The following is a 23,329-nucleotide window of genomic DNA, read 5'->3' as shown; positions in this document are numbered from 1 at the left end:
GAGGTTGAACGGCTTCCGAGGTGCGTTTCTCCATTTTCCCAATGGATTTTGCTGACTGGCCATTGCGCCTCAGTTGTCAAACATTTCGTAAGTCGAACAGTCTTCCGGAACGGATTACGTTCGACAACCAAGGTTCCACTGTATTATTATTATTATTATTATTATTATTATTATTATTATTATTAGTATACTGCCCTTCATCTGTAGATCTCAGGGCAGTTCCCAACATAAAAACACAATATAAAAAACAGAAAATGCATAATAAAAATAGTGAGTGGTCTCCCGCCCTATGGAACGCCCTCCCATCAGATGTCAAGGACATAAACAACTACAGTGGTACCTCTGGATGCGAATGGGATCCGTTCTGGAGCCCCGTTCGCATCCTGAAGTGAACGTAACATGTGACTGCGCGTGCGTGGGTCGCGTTTCGCTGCTTCCGCGCATGCACGTGACGTCATTTTGAGCGTCTGCGCATTCACGAGCGGCGAAACTTGGAAGTAACATGCTTCCGCGGAGCGCAACCCGAAAATATTCATCCCGAAGCTACTTCAACCGGAGGTATGACTGTATCTGACTTTTAGAAGATACCTGAAGGCAGCCCTGTATAGAGAAGTTTTTAATGGTTTAAAACATTTAATCTTTTAATGTTTAATGTGTTATAATGGAAGCTTCCCAGAATGGCTGGGGCAACCCAGTCAAGTGGGTAGCATATAAATATATTATTATTATTATTATTATTATTATTATTATTATTATTATGGCCCAAGCATAAGAACATTTTCTCCTCTTGTGGTTTCCAGCAACTGGTATTCAGACACAGTGCTGACTTCAGAATGTGCAGGCAGAGCACAGCCGTTGTGGCTTGTAGCCACTGAAAAACTTATCTTCCATGAACTTGTCCCATCCCCTTTTAAAACCATTGTTTGGGAACAGTTATCTTTAAATCCATTTATGGTATGGCTGTTGAAACCCTTCCGCTATTCATCCTGAGCCCTAAGATCAGACCAGAAATAACTGGCCCAACTTCTATAAACAACCGATTTGCCTATACAACTCACTATTTCTTGCCTTGAGGGAAAATCCCCACCTTTGTGTGCTTTTCCTTTTGAGAGTTCAAATGAAATTTGAAGGCCAGTGGGTTTCCAGTCACCCTTCTGAGACTTTTGTTTCATTCCCTGGGACAGGGAAATACAAATACTTGCTTAAGCAGTGATGTGAAGGACTTCTCGGTTGCGTGGCTTCGCTCCAAAGTTTTCAGCACTCGGTTCCCAGCGAGGAAAACTAAGTTGGTCTTGCTCTTCTTCCCTTTTTCGGTGCCCAAGAGCTTAACCATCTTCAGAAGACAAACACATTCGTCTGAGTGGTAAAATACTACATCTGCACGCATCTATCCTGTCCCTTATATTGAAAGTGGGAAAAGGTCCAAGCTCAGTGGTAAAACATCTGCCTTGCAAGGTCCCAGATCCATACCCTGGAATCTACCGTATTTTTCGCTCTATAGGACGCCCTTTTTCCCCCTCCAAGAATGAAGGGGAAATGTGTGTGCGTCCTATGGAGCGAATGCAGGGGGGAGGCAGGCGGGAAAAGCCCCCAAAAGCCGCACACAAGCTCCGCGCGGCTCTTGCGGGCTTTTCCTCAGGAGGGAGAAGGGACTGACGCGGCCAGTCAGTCCCTTCTCCCTCCTCGTAGAAAAGCCCGCAGGAGCCGCGCGCTCCTTAAAGCCCACAGGCCATAGCCGCGCGCCGCCTCACCCTGCCGGAGAGGTGGCGCACGGCTATGGCAGAAGCCTCTTTAGCCGCGAGCCACCTCTCCAGCCGGGAGAGGGCGCGTGGGGCTAAAGAAGCCATAGCTCCGGGCTTCCCCGGCAGCCTCGAGAAGCTTGCGGTGCAGCGGGAAGGCTTCGTGTCTTTCCGCTGCTCCCCGACCTGCTCTTTGGGGCTGGCGGTGGGCTTCCCCCTGGCAGCCCCAAAGAGCAAGTAGAAAGGAACCCGAAGCCTGGAGAGCGAGAGGGGTCGGTGCACACCGACCCCTCTCGCTCTCCAGGCTTCCAAGGTAGCCGCCTGAAGGCGACTGAACGCACCTTGAACGGCACCTTGTTTTAGAGAGGGAGAACAAGGGGGGAAAAATTCTCCCCCTCTGCGCAGCGCCTCCTGCCGCTTCGCTGAAGGGGCGCTGGGCAGAGAGTGGGAGAAAATTTTTTTCTTGTTCTCCCCCTCTAAAACAAGGTGCGTCCTATGGTCCGGTGCGTCCAATAGAGCGAAAAATACGGTATCTCCAGGTGAAGATTTCCACCAGAAACCCTGCAGAGCCTGTGCTGGGGAGTGAAAATAATCCACTGTTTACACATTGGTCTGATCTGGTGAAGAAAACTTCCTATAGTTCTACGCGTCCAGGCGTTTGTTAGAAAAGCACAGGCAGGTAATTTAAAAGAAGCATGGTTCTCCTAATTACTTCACTATCTGAAGGAAGGAATCACTTGTAAAATTTCTGGCTGACTACTGACAAGCAGCAGAGAAGCCTTGTCAGAAAAAAATGGTGTCCAAATTAAGAAGGAGATCTGCTTTGCAATCCCTGGTATCGCTGGGTAGGGCCAGGAGAGAGATCCCTGCCTGAAATCCTGAACACTGAGCTAGCTAGACCAATGGTATAGATCACATAGAGAGAATCTTTATTTGCATCAGCCACTAGCCATAGCAATAAAATAGAATGTACTAAAGATAGAGGTAAAAACATAACTGTACAAAATACATTTTGGGGGGTTTGCATCAATAATCAAATAAAAGATCTTATTCTAATTGCCTCCGCTAAAAACCTTGCAGTTTTTGCTGTCACCTGATCATCTTGAACTACTAAAAGGACTCTGCAGCAATGTTTGAGCAACCCGGCATGGACAGTATTGGAGGGGTAGTAACCTCACTCCTCAAATCTTTATTATTAAGAGTGCAAGCCAAAAGGTCATGAGCCGCTGACTCAATACTGTCATCTCCACAGGGACATAACCATTTTTCCAGTGGAATGTTTTGAAATCAACCCTCAAGTACAGCTGAAGGCAGTATATTCAATCATGCGAAAGTGAAGGCGCGCCTGCATTTTGGAATTGCTAAATTTTGCAAATAGGGTGCCAAAGTGTCAAAACGATTAGGTGGAAAAGAATCATACCATGGACACAATTTCCTTACTGTGGCCAGACTATCCTGTTGCTCAATATCATATAGTAAAGGGGCCCCTGACCATTAGGTCCAGTCGTGAGGGACTCTGGGGTTGCGACGCTCATCTCGCTTTACTGGCCGAGGGAGCCGGCGTACAGCTTCCGGGTCATGTGGCCAGCATGACTAAGCCGCTTCCGGCAAGCCAGAGCAGCGCATGGAAACGCCGTTTACCTTCCTGCCAGAGCGGTCCCTATTTATCTACTTGCACTTTGACGTGCTTTCGAACTACTAGGTTGGCAGGAGCAGGGACCAAACAACGGGAGCTCACCCCATCACGGAGATTCGAACCGCCGACCTTCTGATCGGCAAGCCCTAGGCTCTGTGGTTTAACCCACAGCGCCACCCGCGTCCCCAATATCATATAAGGCGCTGTCTAATTAAATTATTTGCTTTACTGAAGCTCAGAGTTACACCAATGGCAGCTTCTCATGTGTCATGAAGGGGCAGCATGTGTTCTCACAACAGATGTGAGTGGCAAGGCACTCCTGTGCTCATTTTGGGGGGGGGTCCAACCTGGCAAAGACCTTGATCCTGGTGCTGCAAGCCGCCCCCCGCCCCCGTGACTCTCACCTGCAGGTCACCGAGGTTGGAGATGTGTGTGCCACAACACATGTTGGCATCGACACCCTCGATGCTTATAATCCGCACGGGCCCCGTATGGTCATCCGGCAATCCACGGCTCCTCACCTGCAATGCAGTGCAAGGTTAAGAGAACCAAACGTAGCAAACTTCAGTCCCTCCTCTTGCCTTAGCCCGCACGCTCTTGCTTACCAGCTCAACTTCAGGGTCGCCCACTGCCAGCTCTCGCACCACCACCGGGATCCTGGCTCGGATTCTGTCATTCACGCTCTGCTCAAGGGCTGCCACCTGATCTGCTGTCATCGAGGGGGTGTCCAGCTCTATAGTGCTTCGCTGGCGACCTAGCTCCCTGCCGAGGGTGGGAGAGAGGCAAACAGCATGTTTCCCAAGTCACACGGGAGATAGCTCTGGGTGCACAGGAGAGCTCCCTCTGCCCCCAGCCCTCCAGCATCATCCTCTGAGGAAGGGTTACTGCACAGAAACTAGGCTAAGCCTGCCATCCTCTGTGCTTTTTCCCTGGGAACAAAGCACTATTCAAGATATAATAATAATAATAAACAACACCAACAACAATTTTTATTTATACCCCGCCCTCCCCAGCCAAGGCTGGGCTCAGGGCGGCTAACAAGCAATAATAAAAACAAGTTGAATGAATACAACTTAAAAACAAGATTAAAATACAAAATTAAAATATTGAAACATTAAAATGCAGCCTCATCACAGGAGGAGAAAGGAAAAAAGAAAGGGGGGGGAGGGAATCAAATTGGCTCCAAGCCAAAGGCCAGGCGGAACAACTCTGTCTTACAGGCCCTGCGGAAAGAAATCAGATCCTGCAGGGCCCTGGTCTCATGAGGCAGAGCGTTCCACCAGGCCGGAGCCAGTGTTGAAAAGGCCCTGGCTCTGGTTGAGGCTCATCTGACTTCCTTAGGGCCCGGGACCACTAGGGTGTTGCTATTTATGGACCTTGAGGCTCTCCGTGGGGCAGACCAGGAGAGGCGGTCCCGTAGGTACGAGGGTTCTAGGCCGTATAGGGTTTTAAAGGTCAAAACCAGCACCTTAAATCTGACCCTGTACTCCACCGGGAGCCAATGCAGCTGGAAAAGCACTGGGTGAATATGCTCCCATGGCAGAGACCCTGTGAGGAGCCTCGCTGCTGCATTCTGCACCCGCTGGAGTTTCTGGGACAGCTTCCCAGATGACACATCTTCATGACTACACAATGATTTCATTTTAACCTTTGCTTCCGGGTTAAAGTGACAACAACATATTCCTTGTAAGTTAACAATACAGTGGTACCTCTGGTTGCAAACAGGATCCGTTCCGGAGCCCCGTTCGCAACATGAAAGGAACGCAACTCGCGTCTGCACATGTTGCAATTCGCTACTTCTGCGCACGCACGTGACATCATTTTGCGCGTCTGCGCATGCGCGAGTGGTGAAACCCGGAAGTAACTCTTTCCGGTACTTCTGGGTTGCCGCGGGACGCAACCTGAAAATGCGCAACCTGAAGCAAACGTAACAAGTGGTATGACTGTATTAAGTCTGAAGGAGATTTGCTGGTGTAGGAAATTGTGGAAGTGACTTCTCAATAGGGCTCTGTGGGGAAAGGAACAACTTATAATAATATAATAGTAATAATTTATTGGACCATAGCTGGACCATAAAGAAGGCTGATCGCCAAAGAATGGATGCTTTTGAATTATGGTGCTGGAGGAGACTCTTGAGAGTCCCATGGACTGCAAGAAGATCAAACCGATCCATTCTTAAGGAAAACAGCCCTGAGTGCTCACTGGAAGGACAGATCCTGAAGCTGAGGCGCCAATACTTTGGCCACCTCATGAGAAGAGAAGACGCCCTGGAAAAGACCCGATGTTGGGAAAGATGGAGGGCACAAGGAGAAGGGGACGACAGAGGACGAGATGGTTGGACAGCGTTCTCAAAGCTACCAGTATGAGTTTGACCAAACTGCGGGAGGCAGTGGAAGACAGGAGGGCCTGGCGTGCTCTGGTCCATGGGGTCACAAAGAGTCAGACACGACTAAACGACTAAACAACAACAATAATTTATTATTTATACCCCGCCCATCTGGCTGAGTTTCCCCAGCCACTCTGGGCGGCTTCCAATCAAATGTTAAAAACAATACAGCATTAAATATTAAAAACTTCCCTAAACAGGGCTGCCTTCAGATGTCTTTTAAAGATAAGATAGCTACTTATTTCCTTCACATCTGAAGGGAGGGCGTTCCACAAAGGGCGTGCCACTACCGAGAAGGCCCTCTATCTGGTTCCCTGTAACCTCACTTCTCGCAATGAGGGAACCACCAGAAGGCCCTCGGCGCTGGATCTCAGTGTCCGGGCTGAACGATGGGGGTGGAGACGCTCCTTCAGGTATCTCTCCTTGCAACCTACAAACTCCACCCAGGAAATGTTAAGCTACAGAAACATGCATGGTGCCCATTCATATTCCAATGGCTACTGCTATTGCTGTGTGGAGTACTGGTGATTCGTCTGTATCAGTTTCATTACCGATTAATAACCTAGATATTGTTTTAGGCATCCGCCTGTCTCGAGAGTACTAAGGATGAAGAGGTTAAAGTTGCAATGATTCAGTGGACCAAAGACTTTGGTTATAATATTCAATTTGATGATTGGATAAGACTGTGGAAAGAAGGAATGAAATTTACTGCATGTACTACAATAAAAGAAAATGTTATGAAAATGTTACATAGATGGTATGTTACACCAGTAAAACTTGGAAAGATGTATAAAGTGAGTAATAAATGTTGGAAATGTCAGGAGAAAGAAGGAACATTCTACCACATGTGGTGGGAATGTAAAAAAATGAAAGGTTTCTGGGAAATGATTTATAATGAATTGAAAAAAAATGTTGAAATACACCTTTGTTAAAAACCAGAAACTTTTCTGCTAGGAATATTAAGAAATGACATAAAAAAGAAGGATGAGAAGTTGTTTTTATATGCAGTAACAGCGGCAAGAATTTTGGTGGCACAAAAATGGAAACAGGAAGAAATCCCGACGAAAGAAGAATGGAGAATGAAGTTGATGGAATACGCAGAACTAGACAAGCTTACGGGGAAAATTCGGACCCGGTGAGACCAGAGATTTACCGAGGACTGGAATAAATTTACAGAGTATATTAAGAATATACGTGAAGGTCAATTAACATTTGTAGGTTTTCAAGAAGCTCTGTGATAATAATGGAAAGAAATATTGTTTTATAATAATTGTTAAGATTAATTTGGTTAAAAAAAAAAACAATACAGATGCAAGAAATGTGAATAATTGTGAAAACATGAAAATTTCCAGAAAGACTGAAGACTGAAGGAAGTCTGAAAGTGGAAAGATTAGAATTGGATGTATAACCCAAATGAAATGTTTTTCTTTTATTGTTAAATTTGAAAATTTTATAAATAAAAAAACAAAAAACAAAAAAAGAGAGAGACAATGGAGTGCGTCTCTGAGGGGTGAAGTCAAACTGCTACCTTAGCAGCACCCAAGTGACCACCCTGGGCAGTGTGCAGGCAGGTCCTTGGCTGCCCAAACGACAAGACCCCGCTCTCGGCATTGCTGATGTGGTCCAAACGAAAGCAGAGCAAGACATTTGGCACCAGTTTGGTTGCTGGAGTTGCCAGGAGGTGGCATTCTATGGAGGGAGAAAGGTTGTTTTCTGCTGCTCCAGAGAAGCGGACACGGAGCAATGGATCCAAACTACAAGAAAGAAGATTCCACCTAAACATTAGGAAGAACTTCCTGACAGTAAGAGCTGTTCGACAGTGGAATTTGCTGCCAAGGAGTGTGGTGGAGTCTCCTTCTTTGGAGGTCTTTAAGCAGAGGCTTGACAACCATATGTCAGGAGTGCTCTGATGGTGTTTCCTGCTTGGCAGGGGGTTGGACTCGATGGCCCTTGTGGTCTCTTCCAACTCTATGATTCTATGATTCCAACTGTCTTAGGAACTTCACTCTGGATTGGAGCAGGGTTTACTCCTTAGCCCTTTCCTCTCGCCAAGACATCCCGCAAGGCAGTGGAAGTTAAGGATCAGCTTTCCTTCTCCTAGATGGCCAGGCTGACAAGCCCCACCTGCCCCTCACTTCCCTGTGCCGCATGTACAGAAACCGCCTTCTTGACCGTTGGACTCACTACTGGCCTTGTCAGTCCACCAGAGCCTGTCTTCACATGCAGGGGGAATCCCTAACTCACCAAGTTAATTCTCACATTAAGTATTAGCAAATAGGAAAGGAACTCTGGTCCAAGGTTGTTTACAAATCTGTCCTTCTTCCAAGAAGTTCATGAAGTTATTACTACCGTATTTTTCTGTCTATAAGACGCCCCCATGTATAAGACGCCCCCTATTTTTAGGGACTCCAATTTAAGAAAATAGGGGGGAGATTGCCCCGTGTATAAGATGACCCACAGTTTTCCACATAATTTTAAAGTAAAAAAAAGTAGTCTTATACACAGAAAAGTACGGTAAATACAATGGTGATCTATGCAGATTCTTGCCACTCTGGATGCCCTGATTTCTCTCGAGGTTTTGTAGCCTCTCTCTCACGCTCACTCACACAAATGCTCAAACAGGGAGAAAAGGAATTAGGCAAAGGTGTGCCTGGCTCACCATGATGTCGTCTTGAATCCAAACATCAGATCCGCAATAGCTGTGATGAGATGCTGCCCTAAAAGAGACGATTATAAGCGACAGTTTCTCCTTCTCACTAGGAGATTTAAATATATATATATTAAAAATGTGTCTTTTTTGATGATGAGTCTGAATGTGTGGGTATCTCGTTCCATCGGTTTCTTACCTGAATGCTGCTGCATGTGGTCAAAGCGCCGGTCCCAATCCAGCACCAGCTGCACCTCGCTCCCTGGCTCAAGGGGTGTCTGGACGAAGTGTAGAGCATCTGGACCTTGTCGGGTGACCCTTAATACTGGGATGTCATTAATGAGGCCCCGGTCATCGGGCTGGAAAAAAGAAGTTAAAGTCACCAGCCCAGCTTTGGGGGGATATTCTCCTGCTGTAGCAGACGAAAGCATGTGTAAAATGACAATGGTTGTGGGCTTGTGAAGCTGAGCAAATGCTATACCATTCTCTTAAAAAAACCACAAATTTGATTAATGAAGCAATTGCTGTGCAGAGGTTCTCCGAATTATCTTCACAATATTAATTAGCCCAAGTAAAAGTTTTGATTGTTATTATAGATTTTTTTTGCATTTTAAATTGCTTTATTGAAATTGTATACAAAAAGCAAGAAAATAAGAAAACAACATGTAACGAAATTATAAAGAATAAAAAATAAAAAATACATACTTATTACATTGTGTCACATTCTTCTCAAAGGTTCGACGACTTCCCGTCAACCCCTCGTGCTTCTAAACATTATTTAACCTATCGCACATTTTACTCATTATGTTCATATATATTCTCTTTCCTGATACTCATTGATACATTGTTATTATAGAGATTATAGATATAAGGTAATGATCATAGACCGAATAAACCCATTGCAATCAATGCACTTCAGTTACCCAAGCCCACTGATTTCAACTCCTCTGAACTTTGACTGAAATAAAAGCCCTGGTAATAAGATTTTATTTGGAAGTAAACTGGCCTTTATTCCCCAGTGTGTTTAGGATTGCAGGCTTAAACATATAAAAGAAGCACAGACAAGATCTGGATTTAAGAGCAAACAGGAGATCACACATTTCTAGTAATTCCGTGGAACAATTCAAGTCTTAGTTTCAAGAAATAGGCCAACAGTAAATCCCTAGTAGCATATTAAAATGTATACAATATGTTAGAACCCCCAAAACAGGGTTCCACTTTCTGACCAAGAACCACCATTGTTGGTACCTGCCCTCCACCCTCTGGGAAAAGAATAGTGTCTTCCAAGATGACATGGAATCCCTGAAGTGTCTCCTTCTTTCCACCATTTTCTGTGGACAATTTTGCAGGGCAGCAGGAGACCACCTGCGTGGTGAACTGGGGAAGAAAAAGAAAGGGGGAATATGCGTGACTATAGCTTCACTAAAGATCTGGAGGTCTTTAGGTTCAGAGGTAATGAAAGGTATGAACTAAACTTAAAGAGATGGAATCTAAAGATGCTGACCAGATCCTTCAGCATGTCTAAAGCCAACGATTTCTAGCAACAGTTTCCTTCAGGGCAAATTCTAAAGTTCCTTTAGAAACACAATTTACAAAGACTCATAATCTAGTCTCTAGAAACTTGCTATAACATGAAATAATAATATGTGTAAATATAACATGAAATAATAATATGTGTAAATATATGATGCAAACTATTTATAAATAAACTAATTATAAATAGCAGAATGTAGGCACCCTACATATAGAAATGAGCAAACTAGTGATATTTTAGGGAGCAGGCTCCATTACTTACATCATAGGAGGCTACACAAACAAAACATGGTTGCTGTATGTATGTTTTTTATCTTATATTTTGGAAATGTACATCCAGTTTTTTTCTTTAACTTTTTGGGGGGCACAAGAGAGTGGAGGCCGTAAGCTACAGCTTGTTTAGCTTAAACGTAAATCCGGCACTGGGTATAATGGTTAGAGCATTGGATTACGACCTGGGAGACTGGGGTTCAAATCCCCTTTTTGGACACGAAGCTCACAGATCAGTCACTGCTTCTCCGCCTAACCTACCTCACAAGGCTGTTGTGGGGAATTAAATGAGTAAGGAGAGAACCATGTACACCACCATCAGCTCCTTGGAGAAGAAGTGGGGTCATATAAAGATAGTAAATGATAAATAATAATAAACCTCCCCCAGGGCATGGCTGTTGTTTGTGTATCAGAGACTAAAGCCAGTGAGGTGAATCATGGCTATAATACTGGACCAGCAAAGTGTTCAAATTCTCATTCAGCCATGAACCTCACTTGGTGATCTTGGGACAGTAACTGCCTCTCAGCCTAAACTACCCCACAGGGTCACTGCTGAAGAGAAAACAGAGGAAGGGTATGTATGCCACTTTGGAGCTCCTTGCAGGAAAGGTGGGATATAAATATAATAATAAAAAATAACGTCTTTCCTTCTGCAGTGTTGGATGGCAGGTTGAGAGGAGTTCCCTATCAGGACAGACTTTGCTTGAGTGTGCTCAAGACATCGATTCCATAAAACATATTTTGCTGCACTGTGCAAAATATGAGCAAGCCAGGGCTGAACTGATATGCTGGTACCTTTACCGGGAAAATCAGAGGCTCACTATGTCAGGTTCCTATTGGAAGACCGAACAAACACTAGAACATTAGCAGTGGTGAAGTTTTTATCGGCGATTGCAAGAACCAATGATCCCTATCTTTAAGTCTGAACAAAATGCTTGTTTAACCTGGAGGTAGGCTGTCTGAATTGTGCATTGCTTTGTAACAATTTGTTGGGTCTCTGGACCGTAATAAAGATCGATTGATTGATTGAATAAAAAATAACAATGCTAGGACCTGTAAATAGGGCTACAGAAGAGGAGCGAGAGAGAATCAATTCGATTTGGGCTGGAGGAAAGCACCCTTATATGAAGCAAATTTTCTCTTATTATTATTATTAGCAGTAGTAGTATAGATCTCGGGGCGATTCACAACATAAACATACATTATAAAAAACACAAAATAAAAATACTGATTGATCTCCCATAAAAAGCTTGTTGATGGTTTTCTCTGCTGCCAAAGGAGTAAGGAACCATTTTTTCAACCCATGTCTGCACGTCTTCATGGGCAACCTTACAGGAACCAACGATGCGAATTTGCTCTCATCCGCAATGATGCACATTGGCACGAACTGTAACGGTATATATGCAGTTAACGGAAACGAGCGCCACCCCAAATCCCAAATCCCCTCGGTTCCTTTCACACCTGCCGGACCCAGCTGTCCCGCTGGCACTTGAACGCCATGGAGCCACCAGCAGCGTCGGACCCCAGCGACCCCGGAACACGTTGGTCGGCACCTTTAGGCTTCAGGCGCAGCGAAACAGCAGCTGTGATGGGTCACTTCCGCCCGGCCTAAGGCGAGCGGCGAAGGACAGAACTAGCCCCGAGTTTCCCTTGCGCTTAGCTGACGAAGGGAAAGGGGCGGGGCCTCGGTCTCCTCTGCCTGCCGTTTGCGCTCTTCCGTGAGGGAAAGCGGACCTCGGGGCGGGGCCTTTGCTGGTACAGCAGAAAAAGAAGCCCCTCCCCCTTACATTGGTTCAAGTGGGCTTATATTTCTGTGTCAAACGAATCCCGAATTGCCTTACTGGACAATAAAATAAACAATAGACATAACAAGAGCACAACCAAGTACAGCATAAATCCTGCAGTCACAAGCAAAAGCCATTCTTGTTTATTTCTCAAAATTTAGACACCACTTGCTCATAGCTGTCAACGTTTCCCTTTTTTAAAGGAAAATTCCCTTATTCCGAATAGGATTCCTCGCAAGAAAAGGGAAAAGTTGACAGCTACGCATTTGCTTCCTAAAAAAAGAAAAGAACCCTCAAAGCGGTTTACAAAAATATAAAACCGAGAAAAGTTCACAAACCCTACTCTGCAAAACATGCAAAAGTTTAAAACCCCCAAAAGTGGGATAAAATGACCTCAGCTTTCTAAGCATTTGGGCAGGCTGCTTGTCCAAACAATAATGTTTTACGATCTATAAAAACTATTAGCAAAACGGCAACTGTCGGTTTTTTGGCAGCCGTAGAATAACAGAAAATGTGTATTTTCCAAGCCAATGTAGGAGAGTGTTTGGTAGTTGTTAAAATGTTCCATACGGAGGTACAGAGCAGGGAAGGCCCTTACATGTTTGTGAAAAGGGATTTTCCTCAGCTGATGCTATTCAAGACGTTCAAACCCTTTCTCACGGAGCCGGCCCACCCATGAGGGAAGATGATGTGATTGCCTCAGGCAACAGGATCCGCAGAGGCAGCAGATCCCAATGTAGGATCTTTATTCCCCTTCCCCCTTGTTCCTGATGTAGATCTTCATTCGCCCCTATTTCCCTGGCTGGGAGGAGGGGGCGCCATTTTGTTGTTGTTCGCCTCAGGTGCCAAAATATCTTGGGCTGGTCCTGCTCTCTCACCATCACCACACAATACGCACACATAAACATCCCTTGGGCAAACCTTTGATCGACTGGGGAGGGGGGGATTATTACAGTTGCCGCTGCTCCTTGCGTGGAGAGGGGGAGCGCCGGTGCTAATTTGTGCATGCTAAATAACAATGTGGCGGAATTAAAGAACCTTTTAATGAGGGTGAAAGAGGAGAGCGCAAAATATGGTCTGAAGCTTAACATCAAAAAAATGAAGATTATGGCCACTGGTCCCATCACCTCCTGGCAAACAGAAGGGGAAGAAATGGAGGCAGTGAGAGATTTTACTTTCTTGGGCTCCATGATCACTGCAGATGGTGACAGCAGTCATGAAATTAAAAGACGCCTACTTCTTGGGAGAAAAGCAATGACACACCTAGACAGCATCTTAAAAAGCAGAGACATCACCTTGCCAACAAAAGTCCGTATAGTTCAAGCTATGGTTTTCCCAGTAGTGATGTATGGAAGTGAGAGCTGGACCATAAAGAAGGCTGATCACCGAAGAATTGATGCTTTCGAATTATGGTGCTGGAGGAGACTCTTGAGAGTCCCATGGACTGCAAGAAGATCAAACTGATCCATTCTGAAGGAAATCAGCCCTGAGTGCTCACTGGAAGGACAGATCGTGAAGCTGAGGCTCCAATACTTTGGCCACCTCATGAGAAGAGAAGACTCCCTGGAAAAGACCTGATGTTGGGAAAGATGGAGGGCAGAAGGAGAAGGGGACGACAGAGGACGAGATGGTTGGACAGTGTTCTCGAAGCTACCAGCATGAGTTTGACCAAACTGCAGGAGGCAGTGGAAGACAAGAGTGTCTGGTGTGCTCTGGTCCATGGAGTCACGAAGAGTCGGACACGACTAAATGACTCAACAACAACTACAACAACAATTAACAGTGTGACTAAAATTGCTGTTCTTTTGGAAGGAAGCAGGTCTGGGGAAAAAGGGGGTAATTGCTGTACAAAGCAGTGTGATCTGAAATTGTTCAGCTGCTGCTGCTGCGAATGAGTGGAGGGATTTGGCGCAAGCAGGGCTGCAAAGCGTTTTGTAATGTGAAAACTAAAAGCAGCAGTGTTGGACCGTAGGAAAAAAAACCCCATATTTGGGCAGTACTTTTATCAGGCCAACCAAATTAGCGTGCAAGCATGGAAGCCATCAGGCTGCAATGGTAAACAAAGCAAGGGACTGGAAGTGAGTTGGAAGAATATATTTGTCTATTTGTGTGTGTGTGTGTGTGTGTGTGTGTGTGTGTGTGTGTGTGTGTGTATTTGGCTGATAGTAAAGCCATTTAGGTCTACATCTGGCAGGAGTCTGAAGCTGGTTTGGAGGGGAAGTTAGCAGATGTTGAAAGAAGGCTCTGCAGGTTTCAGGTTGCACCAGGGCTTACTTGGGAGTTAGAAGCTGATTGGGAAGAAGAAACATAAGGCATTTCTAACAGCTGGTTTTTGTACATTCATTGCTAGGCGTTGCATGTTCCTTTTTCCTGATAAGCCTTGACTTTAGCACTAGCAAAATATTGCCGTATTTTTCTGTCCCTCCCCCTTGCTTTTATTTTCAACCTCTAGCCTGATGAAGAGAACTCAAAAGCTCTGTGCACTATTTTGTAATATTTTGGTGAGCCTAATCAAGATACAGATTTTGGAGATTTTGTAATATGGAAGATGCCTTAACAATAATATTTCTGTTCATGATGAAAAACATGATTTTCCTAATGTGTAGCTATTGTTTAAATTAAAGGGACGGCAGCAGGGTAGGATAGACTTGATTTCTCCAAACCCAACCCAGGACAGCATACTGCCGATCTGTAGAGGCATAGCCCACCTGGCAAGATCTCTCTCTCTCTCGGACTTCCGGGTTGGCGCCATCGCCGAATGGCGGACTCCCTCCGAGCTCCGGAGGGAGCCGGCTCGGCAGGGGCTGGGTTTTACCGCACCGGCGATGCGGGGACCCTTAGAAACCACGGCCACGGGGGCCGTGGACTTGGAGACTCGGCTAGCACCGCTAGCGCCCTCCCGACTCGTGAAGGAGCCTTTTTAAAGGCTACGGATCGGGTGCCGGGGAGAAGCGTGGTGCTTTGAGTCCTCTGCCACCCCTGCCGAGCGAAGCCGCATGCCATCCGGCGGAGAGCGCTGACTTCTTCCATTGAGAATTTGGACTTTTAACAACAACCCGTGAGTAAATTGGAAATCGGGTTTAAAAGAAGAAAAATTTTTTGGATTTGAGACGAGCGGGGGGGGATCTAAAAAGGAAGTCAGTCCCCCTCCCTATTGTAGACATTTTAAAACAAGGATTGGGAAGCCAAGGCCCAAAAAGAACGGTATCTTTGCTAAAATCAAGAATTCCATGATGGGAAAGTACAAGAATTGAGCTGGAGGAAGAATTGAAGGAGAAGGAAAATGCACCCCCCTCCCTGGGAACCGGGGCGATTGAGGAGTGAGCCTGGTGAAAAGAGCCGGTGATTTTGACAGCTGTCAAAGTAGCTGTCAAAGTCGGAATTTTAAAGAGGATTTTATTACAAGGACCTTGCTGGTCAAATTTGTTACAACTTGATATAATTTGTTAAGACTTGAATACAAAATGGCGAAAATACGGAGAACAATCGGATTTTTGGAAACAAAGTTACAACAACCCCCCTAGAGGAGCTTCGGGACATTACAAAGATGGGCGTAAGCCGGGAAAAATACAACACTTCGGAATTTCACAGAACTGGTTATCTCCTGGGAAAGCTGCAAAACTGAAACTGAATCTCGTCTACAGGGTGTTTAGACTAAAAGGAGACAACAGAATACTTTACTGAAGAAGGAAGGGACTGAACGCAAGTTTTTGTTCCTGAATAACAACAACCCATGTAGAGTTACTAAACTTCTGAATAAGAAAGTTTTAGCAGCGGAACAAGAGGAAGCTGGACTATAACCTTGAAAGAACAATGGGGGGAATTTTATAATTTGACATTTTTAAAGATTTAGGAATTAATTTTTAAAAAGTAATCCTAAAAATGGGAAATAATTCTGCAAGGAGTTGGGGGAAAAATGGGATTGATGGACTTAAGACTTCCAGGCTGGAAACATAGATTGGAGGATAAGGGAAATTAAACCGGGGAAGGGGAGGGAGAATTAGAATCCAAAGGCTTGCAACTATTTTCTGAATTGGTTTTCTTTTTTCTAATATATTTCTTATTTTTTTTATACTTTTATTCTGTGTGCTTTTACTTTAATGGGAAAAAAGGGGGACATTGTGGAAAGAAAAGGGGGCGGGCTATGGGGAGAGATCTTTTGCTTTTTTTTATCAAGGGTGTTGCATAAGGTTTGTATAAATTTAAATTTGAACAATGGGGTATATAAATTGTGCTTTAAATCAGAAACAGAACTTGTGGAAACAACAATATGAAAGGGGAATACGGTAGGGGTGGGGGAAGGGGGGAGTCCCAGAAAGTGGATGTTTGAAAATAAGGTTCTGAATGTATCTTCATAATTTCTTTTCTTCTCTTTCTGTACTTTGGAAACTTCAATAAATATTATTTAAAAAAAAAAAAAAAAAAAAAAAAAGATCTCTCTCTCTCTCTCTTTATTCTTGATCTGCGTGATCACATTTAGAAACCCCTTTTGAATCAAAAGACTCACCTTAAGATGATGATCAGCTATTCAGTTCAGTGACTAAACTGTTGCTTGGAGACTCTGCACTGTGGGTGGTTCATGGTTTCCTCAAGGAATAAATATTACCAGCTAGCAGGAAGGATCCCTAGTGCTGGTAGCTACAGTGGCCTCAGTTTTCTAAAGCTTTGGGTTAACCACACAATGGGCCTCCTATGAAATTCTGGACAGAATATAAAGTACCGGTACTTCTTTGAGCATTCTCATCGTTAAAACTATGGAACTTGTTTCTGCAGGAGACAATGATGGCCACCAACTTGAGCAACTTTAAAAGAGGATAAGAAGTTCATCCATGGCGTCTACCAATGGTGGAAGCTATATTCTGCCTTCATGGTCATGCTTCTGAACACCAGTTGCTGGAAACTGCGTGAGGGGAGACTGCTGTTGAGCTCAAGACAGGTTTCCCAAAGGCACCTGATTGTGGTTGCTGAACTAGATGAGCCATTGGCCTGGCTCTTACATTCTCAGATGAGGTGTTCCATTTTTGCCAGCTTCAGGGTGGTTATGACTCTTACTGAAGCAGATACCAACATATGAAGCAAGAAGCACATCCTGATTGTTGACATTCTATTTGGCTCATGATGGTCTTTTGAAACAGATTGCCAGTGCAATCCTGCATAGAACTACAGTGGTACCTTGGGTTACAGACGCTTCAGGTTACAGACTCTGCTAACCCAGAAATAGTACCTCGGGTTAAGAACTTTGCTTCACGATGAAAGCAGAAATCGTGCGGCAGCAGCGGGAGGCCCCATTAGCTAAAGTGGTACCTCAGCTTAAGAACAGTTTCAGGTTAAGAACGAACCTCTGGAACGAATTAAGTTCTTAACCTGAGGTACCGCTGTACTTACAATTAAGCCCCATTATAGTTTGAATGGGATTTACCTCCAGGTCAGTGGGCATATACACACACACCTTGTTAAGTTATTAGCCGCTTCATTTCCCCAAGGCCATGTTTAGTGAACTCTTGCAAACTTTGGGCGTGTCATGCTAACTGCATACCTCATTAACTTTCAAATATTACAGTCCTTTCATTTAATGAACAGGTACTTTTGAGCTAGTCAGTGTCATTCTACCTGAATAGCACCTGATCCCTCCTTTTTAGACTGCATAGTATATGTTATTATTGTTTTCCATAGTGGATCATGCTTTGTTTCTCGGTACTTATGGAGCAGCATGCTTCCAGGTTTTGTATGGTGCATAAGAAGTAACCTGGTGGGAGGGGCAAGAGCATGGGCAGACAATCTGACCTGAAACCCAATTCTTCCATAGTGAACTTGCAATCCTAACCCCATTCAAGCCCTAACTGAATTAAATTACACTTCCTTCTTAATAGACATGGTTAGGCTTGTGTTGTAGGTTCCAAGCTTTTTGTATGTATGCCTACCCCATTTTGCCCACATTTACCAAATTGACAACATGAAATTAGCCTTGGAAATTTGAAAGCATGACGGGAATTCTTTCTTTACCTCCCTCTCTTGGCCTTTCACTGCAGACTGTCAGCTTGGTAGACCTACTGTGAGTTTAGCAGTGCTTGGTTTATGCTTGTTTCCGGTGGCTGAGATTGTAGCTGGAAGGATCTAGGCTCAAATGTTGGGAGACTTTGGTCCTCCAGGCATCCTTGGACTCCAAAACCCATCACCCCTGTCCTCTGGCCATGTTTGCTGGGGTTGATGGGAGTTGTAGTTCAGCAACATCTGGCAGGCCAAAGGTTCCCCACATTCCATCTAACATATTTTTAATCCTTATCTGCAGTCAGGAATTCTGCAGCCACAGTAACCTAGATTTACAGGGAGGAAGAACAAATCAAAAGTAGCCTTTCCTATCTGAGGGTGCCAGTGCAGCAATTGGCATCTTTTGAGCTTCTTTGCTGGTGTACCTAGTCAAGCATGTTGGATCTCTCCTTCGCAGCCCGGCAACACTCAAGACTAAACAAAAACCATTCTCTCCGCTGCAGCAATGGGTGACGGCCAACAAAAAGCTCAGAACTGTTACCAGTGTTTATTGGCAGAGATTTGAATAGCTTCGAACCTTTATATACAACATCCTTAAGGAACAAAAAACTCTACAGAGAAAAGCTGAGGACATGAGAAAGGGATGGAGGGAGCTGTAGGTCAGAGAGGCTGGAGAGAAAAGCAGAAACAAGGAGGTGTGGTATTGCCCATCTATTAATGAGAGACTTGGAGGAGAGAGTCCCAGTCTACGGTTCGCAGCTGTCATGCAATCTCTTGGAGCAAAAGTGAAAAGAATGAAAATCCCAGGGGAATGAGAGTCCATCAGTGCAGAGTTGCTCCACAACATTGTCTCTCGCCTACCTCTTGTTCAATCCCAGCACTGCTTTTGTACCTGGTGGTGGTGGGGAGAATAATCACAGAATTCACAACATCTCACAAATGGGATGAAGGCAAAGAAGGGATGAGGAATTGCGCATCACAACAAACAGCAAGCTCTTCAGAGCCACCTCCACTTCCAGATGTTCAGGGCTCAAGGCCAGTGTGTCAAGGGCTGGCACATTCTTGGGCACCTGCCCAGGCCCACTGCCAGCCTGCAGCTGTGTTCCTCTTCCTCCCTGACCTGTCGGCGTGCTCCCTTGCCCTCCCCCAAGGCATAGCTTGAGAAAGGAGCAGGAGGCTATACTTGTCTTGTTCTCTCCTTCTGGGCTGTGGAGTGAGGACAGTGACAGGTAGAAGAAGGTCCACTCAGGGTGGAGGGCCCACCAAAGGTTTTTAGGTCAAGGGCTCCATAAAGCTTGGGAACAGACACTGTCAGAGCTGGGTAGAGATTCTTTTGACTGTAAAATGGTAAAGGTAAGGTAAAGGTAAAGGACCCCTGGGCAGTTAAGTCCAGTCAAAGGCGACTATGGGGTTGCGGCGCTCATCTCGCTTTCAGGCTGAGGGAGCCGGCGTTTGTCCACAGCTTTCCGGCTCATGTGACCAGCATGACTAAACCACTTCTGGCACAACGGAACACCGTGACGGAAACCAGAGTGCACAGAAAACCGTTTACCTTCCCACCGCAGTGGTACCTATTTATCTACTTGCACTGGCGTGCTTTCGAACTGCTAGGTTGGCAGGAGCTGGGACAGAGCAACGGGAGCTCACCCCATCAAGGGGATTCCCACGCCAGAGCAAAGGATTCTTTGTTAGGATTCTGGCTTAAGATTTCGAATCTAGTACACATTTAAAGCAGTATCATACCGCTTTTAACAGAATCAAGGTCTCCTAGCAACTCCCAACACCCTTTAAAGATAAAAAGGTAAAGGACCCCTGACAGTTAAGTCCAGTTGCAGACGACTCTGGGGTTGCGGCGCTCATCTCACTTTACTGGCCAAGGGAGCCAACGTTTGTCCGCAGACAGTTTTTCAGGGTCATGTGGCCAGCATGACTAAGCTGCTTCTGGCGAAACCAGAGCAGCGCACAGAAACGCCGTTTACCTTCCCGCCGGAGCGGTACCTATTTATCTACTTGCACTTTGACGTGCTTTCGAACTGCTAGGTTGGTAGGAGCAGGGACTGAGCAACGGGAGCTCACCCCGTCACTTGGATTCAAACTGCCAACCTTCCGATTGGCAAGCCCTAGGCTCAGTGGTTTAGACCACAGCGCCACCTGTGTAATTGTAGTTACAAAACTACAATTCCCAGGATTCTTTGGGGGAAGCTGTATGATACTGATTTAAATTATAGCGCAGGTGGGGCCTGCCACTGAGACGCTGCCTTGACAGTTTAAGATTGGCCTGGAAGCTCAGAGAAAACTGGAGCGGTCTGACATTTTTTTGTGATAGCTATTTCAAAGTTGCCAAGGCTAGTTTGCTTGTCTGCTTCCCCTTAGGCAACACCCCCTCTCCCCTTTTTAGGTCCCGCCAGCTGCTTGTCTGCCCACCCCTTCAGACATAGAGAGGGATGCCTTGATGATTACCTTTGAGTCTTGCACTTTTCAGATGTCATCCTAGGAAAGATCAGGACAGACAGGGAAAGATCAGTATCTTTGGGGCCCAAAGAATATGCCCTCCCAAGCTTGTAGAGGTGGCAGGCTGGCAAAGACAGCCAGTCTGGTGTTGACCTGACAGAGCTGAAAGGGGTTATAGAGATGAGATCCGAACCGAATGGCTCTCACTTGCCTGTCGTTCCCCAAAAAATACTTACATCAAGGTCATCCATGGCAGGAGGAGGGCCTTTCTTGGTGACCTTCTGCATGAGCTGGACGGAGAGAGAAAAGGAAACATGAAGATTTCAGCACTGATTTCTGAGAACAAGAAGATTTGCATCTTCTCCTCCTTCCCCCACAGTGATGCACCTCAGCTGCCCTGAGCCCGGTCTTGGCCGGGATACAAATAAAAGTTTGTTATTTTTATTATTTATTTATTATTTATTTTTAAATTTCTATACAGTGGTACCTCGGGTTAAGTACTTAATTTGTTCCAGAGGTCCGTTCTTAACCTGAAACTGTTCTTAACCTGAAGCACCACTTTAGCTAATGGGGCCTCCCACTGCTGCTGCGCCGCTGGAGCACAATTTCTGTTCTCATCCTGAAGCAAAGTTCTTAGCCTGACGCACTATTTCTGGGTTAGCGGAGTCTGTAACCTGAAGCGTATGTAACCTGAGGTACCACTGTACTGCTTTATATTTTTAATAACACTCTCAAAGCGGTTTACAGCATATTCAATCAATAAATCAATAAAACAATAGCCGGGCAATGTTCCTCCGGCCTCAGGAGGAGCCTCTTTTGTAGGGCTGGGTGAGTGTGGGCCCAGCCCCCTAGGCCAGGTGGTAAGGGCCTTGCGGAGAGCAGCCTCCAGCTGGGCAATGTTCCTCCGGCCTCATGAGGAGTCTCTTCAGTAGAGCTGTTGAGCAATGGGGAATGGCTTGGCTTTGTGCTCTGGGCTTATTCACCTCTCTGTTGCCATGTTGTATTGAAATATACCTGGAGTCGAGTGTGGATTTCATGCTCTTTATTCAGCTCATAGTAGTGAGGAATGAAAGTTCCCCCAAAATATCTGCTTTATATACATTATTTACATAATGGGTTGCATGTGATTGGCTAATTCTGGGATTCTCCGGTAGGCCAATCAGGTTGCGGATTCACCTCCACCTGGAGCTGGATTGGGTGGCTCCTGCGGACCAATCATACTGCTACATTGTTCTAGGACCAATCAGACTGCTGCATTCTGGACCCTATTGTTCTAGGACCAATCAGACTGCTGCTTTTTGGATCCTATTCAACTCAGTACATAACATGTATTATTATTTATTATTATCATCATCATCATTATGTTTTAACCATTGATGATGCAAAATGAAAGCTTGAAAGTACTTGCCCAATGGCTGATTAAATCTTGGAAACCAAGAGTTGGTTGGTATGGTTTCTGCTGGTTTGAAAGTGGAGCTTAAGGGCATAAGAAAAGCCTTGCCAAAGGTCCATCTAATTCGGCATCTTACAATGGACAACTAGGTGTCTGTGGAAAGCCCACAAGCATAGTTCAATGCCTTTAATAGCTCCTTGCCTCTTTCTGTAACAGATAATGTCTGCAGACCGTCAAACTGTATGTACATGATAAGCCAGGTGATAGAAAACATTTTGTGCCATGGAATTTTTTTAATGCAACTTATCCAACATTTGTGCCCCTCCCTCAGCCTGCCTCTTAGCAATTAATGTGAGGACAAATAAGCATTGCGAAACATTTCACTCCCTGAGAAGGAACGGCTATATGTGATGCCTAATAATAATAATAATAATAATAATACTTTATTATTTATACACCACCCATCTGGCTGGGTTTCCTCAGCCACTCTGGGCGGCTTCCAACAAAATATTAAAATACAATAGTCTGTTAAACATTAAAAGCATCCCTAAACAGGGCTGCCTTCAGATGTCTTCTAAAAGCCTACGTAATTGTAGCATAATTGTAATGGCAGGAGGCGCATTGGCTATAAAATTGCCAGCTGTTAAGTTGTGGGTGAACATATCAGGCGACACATCGATTCTTCAAACAGCTCTTGTTTATTCACAGGCCAGAACAGAACTGAATTGAAGGGTTCAGTCAGCCTGCTTATATAGAGCTCCAGTACAACGTAACTGTAACAATTTTCTAAAGCTATCCAATCACTGAACGTCACTTTCGATCCCTTATTTGCATAACTATCTACAGTATCCCCCTGCTGGCCCAGGGTGAGAACTTCAGTACATAACACCAGCCACATTAACTGCGCTTTGCAGTCCACGGGCTGCCTGAGTGAAAGGGTCTTGCTGTTCCTGCTGTTGTTGCTGGTCAAGGAATCCAGACTTGCCACTGCCCTGCCACTTGCCCCCTGGGGAAACCCAATCTTTACCACTAAATGGGACAAACCAGGTTTTCCCTGGATTGACATTTGCCCTGCATTGCAGGGGGTTGGACTAGATGACCCTTGGATCCCTTCCAACTCTACAGTTCTATGAATCTAATTTTATCATGAAAGATCAAGTTTTCCTGGGGAAAGCAGTGAGGCAAGGACAAAACTGCTCGGACTCGTGCTTTCAAGGCACGTGACAAAAGTGGGAAAGCCCTAAAATCATAGGACACACAGCCAGCCACTATTGTCTCCTCAGGGTATAGGGCGTTATATAAAATCAATAAATAATAATAATCCTATAAGACGCAGCACTGCTGATCTGACTTGAAGAGAGCTTAAGACTCTGCTTTTTGGTCCCATAGCTGGACTGACTCACCTCCGCATAGTGTTCAACCATGGCTGCTTCCACTTCCTCGTCTCCTTCCCAGTCACGCCAGTTATCGAAGTCCACTGAGAGCCAGGCTGGCTGCAGGTA

General features: G+C 45.2%; 2 protein-coding genes and 1 long non-coding RNA gene across 7 annotated transcripts in view; 1 reads left to right on the top strand and 2 right to left on the bottom strand.

The window, feature by feature from the left end:
* The window catches only part of LOC310747938 (tigger transposable element-derived protein 1-like), a 943,100-nt gene that overhangs the window by 356,639 nt on the left and 563,132 nt on the right, over positions 1 to 23,329 (bottom strand). The gene's annotated exons all lie outside the window — the stretch shown is intronic.
* The window catches only part of LOC310747924 (putative protein PTGES3L), a 38,008-nt gene that overhangs the window by 8,104 nt on the left and 6,575 nt on the right, over positions 1 to 23,329 (bottom strand). For 2 of the 4 annotated variants that reach the window (XM_083583358.1, XM_083583357.1), the window contains exons 5-8: positions 23,231 to 23,320; positions 20,671 to 20,724; positions 20,444 to 20,473; positions 18,512 to 18,875 (exon numbers count right to left, since the gene is read on the bottom strand). In XM_083583358.1, the coding sequence (XP_083439484.1) occupies positions 20,462 to 20,473; positions 20,671 to 20,724; positions 23,231 to 23,320 (156 nt within the window). In that variant the 3' untranslated portion in view covers positions 18,512 to 18,875; positions 20,444 to 20,461. Of the gene's footprint in view, positions 1 to 1,202; positions 1,334 to 3,779; positions 3,897 to 3,980; positions 4,138 to 8,420; positions 8,479 to 8,607; positions 8,768 to 9,656; positions 9,786 to 11,672; positions 11,830 to 18,511; positions 18,876 to 20,443; positions 20,474 to 20,670; positions 20,725 to 23,230; positions 23,321 to 23,329 lie in introns of those variants that run through there. The other 2 variants (XM_083583359.1, XM_083583356.1) reach the window with 2 other exon arrangements.
* Positions 1,997 to 23,329, top strand: part of LOC310748248 — a 110,642-nt gene continuing 89,309 nt past the window's right edge. Inside the window, exon 1 of the long non-coding RNA XR_014541246.1 lies at positions 1,997 to 2,052. This is a non-coding gene — a long non-coding RNA (uncharacterized lncRNA). The remainder of the gene's footprint in view (positions 2,053 to 23,329) is intronic.

Source organism: Podarcis filfolensis (assembly GCF_964270895.1).
Source record: "Podarcis filfolensis genome assembly, chromosome: 13".
NCBI lineage: Eukaryota > Metazoa > Chordata > Lepidosauria > Squamata > Lacertidae > Podarcis > Podarcis filfolensis.
This window is presented reverse-complemented; position numbering and strand designations above follow the sequence as displayed.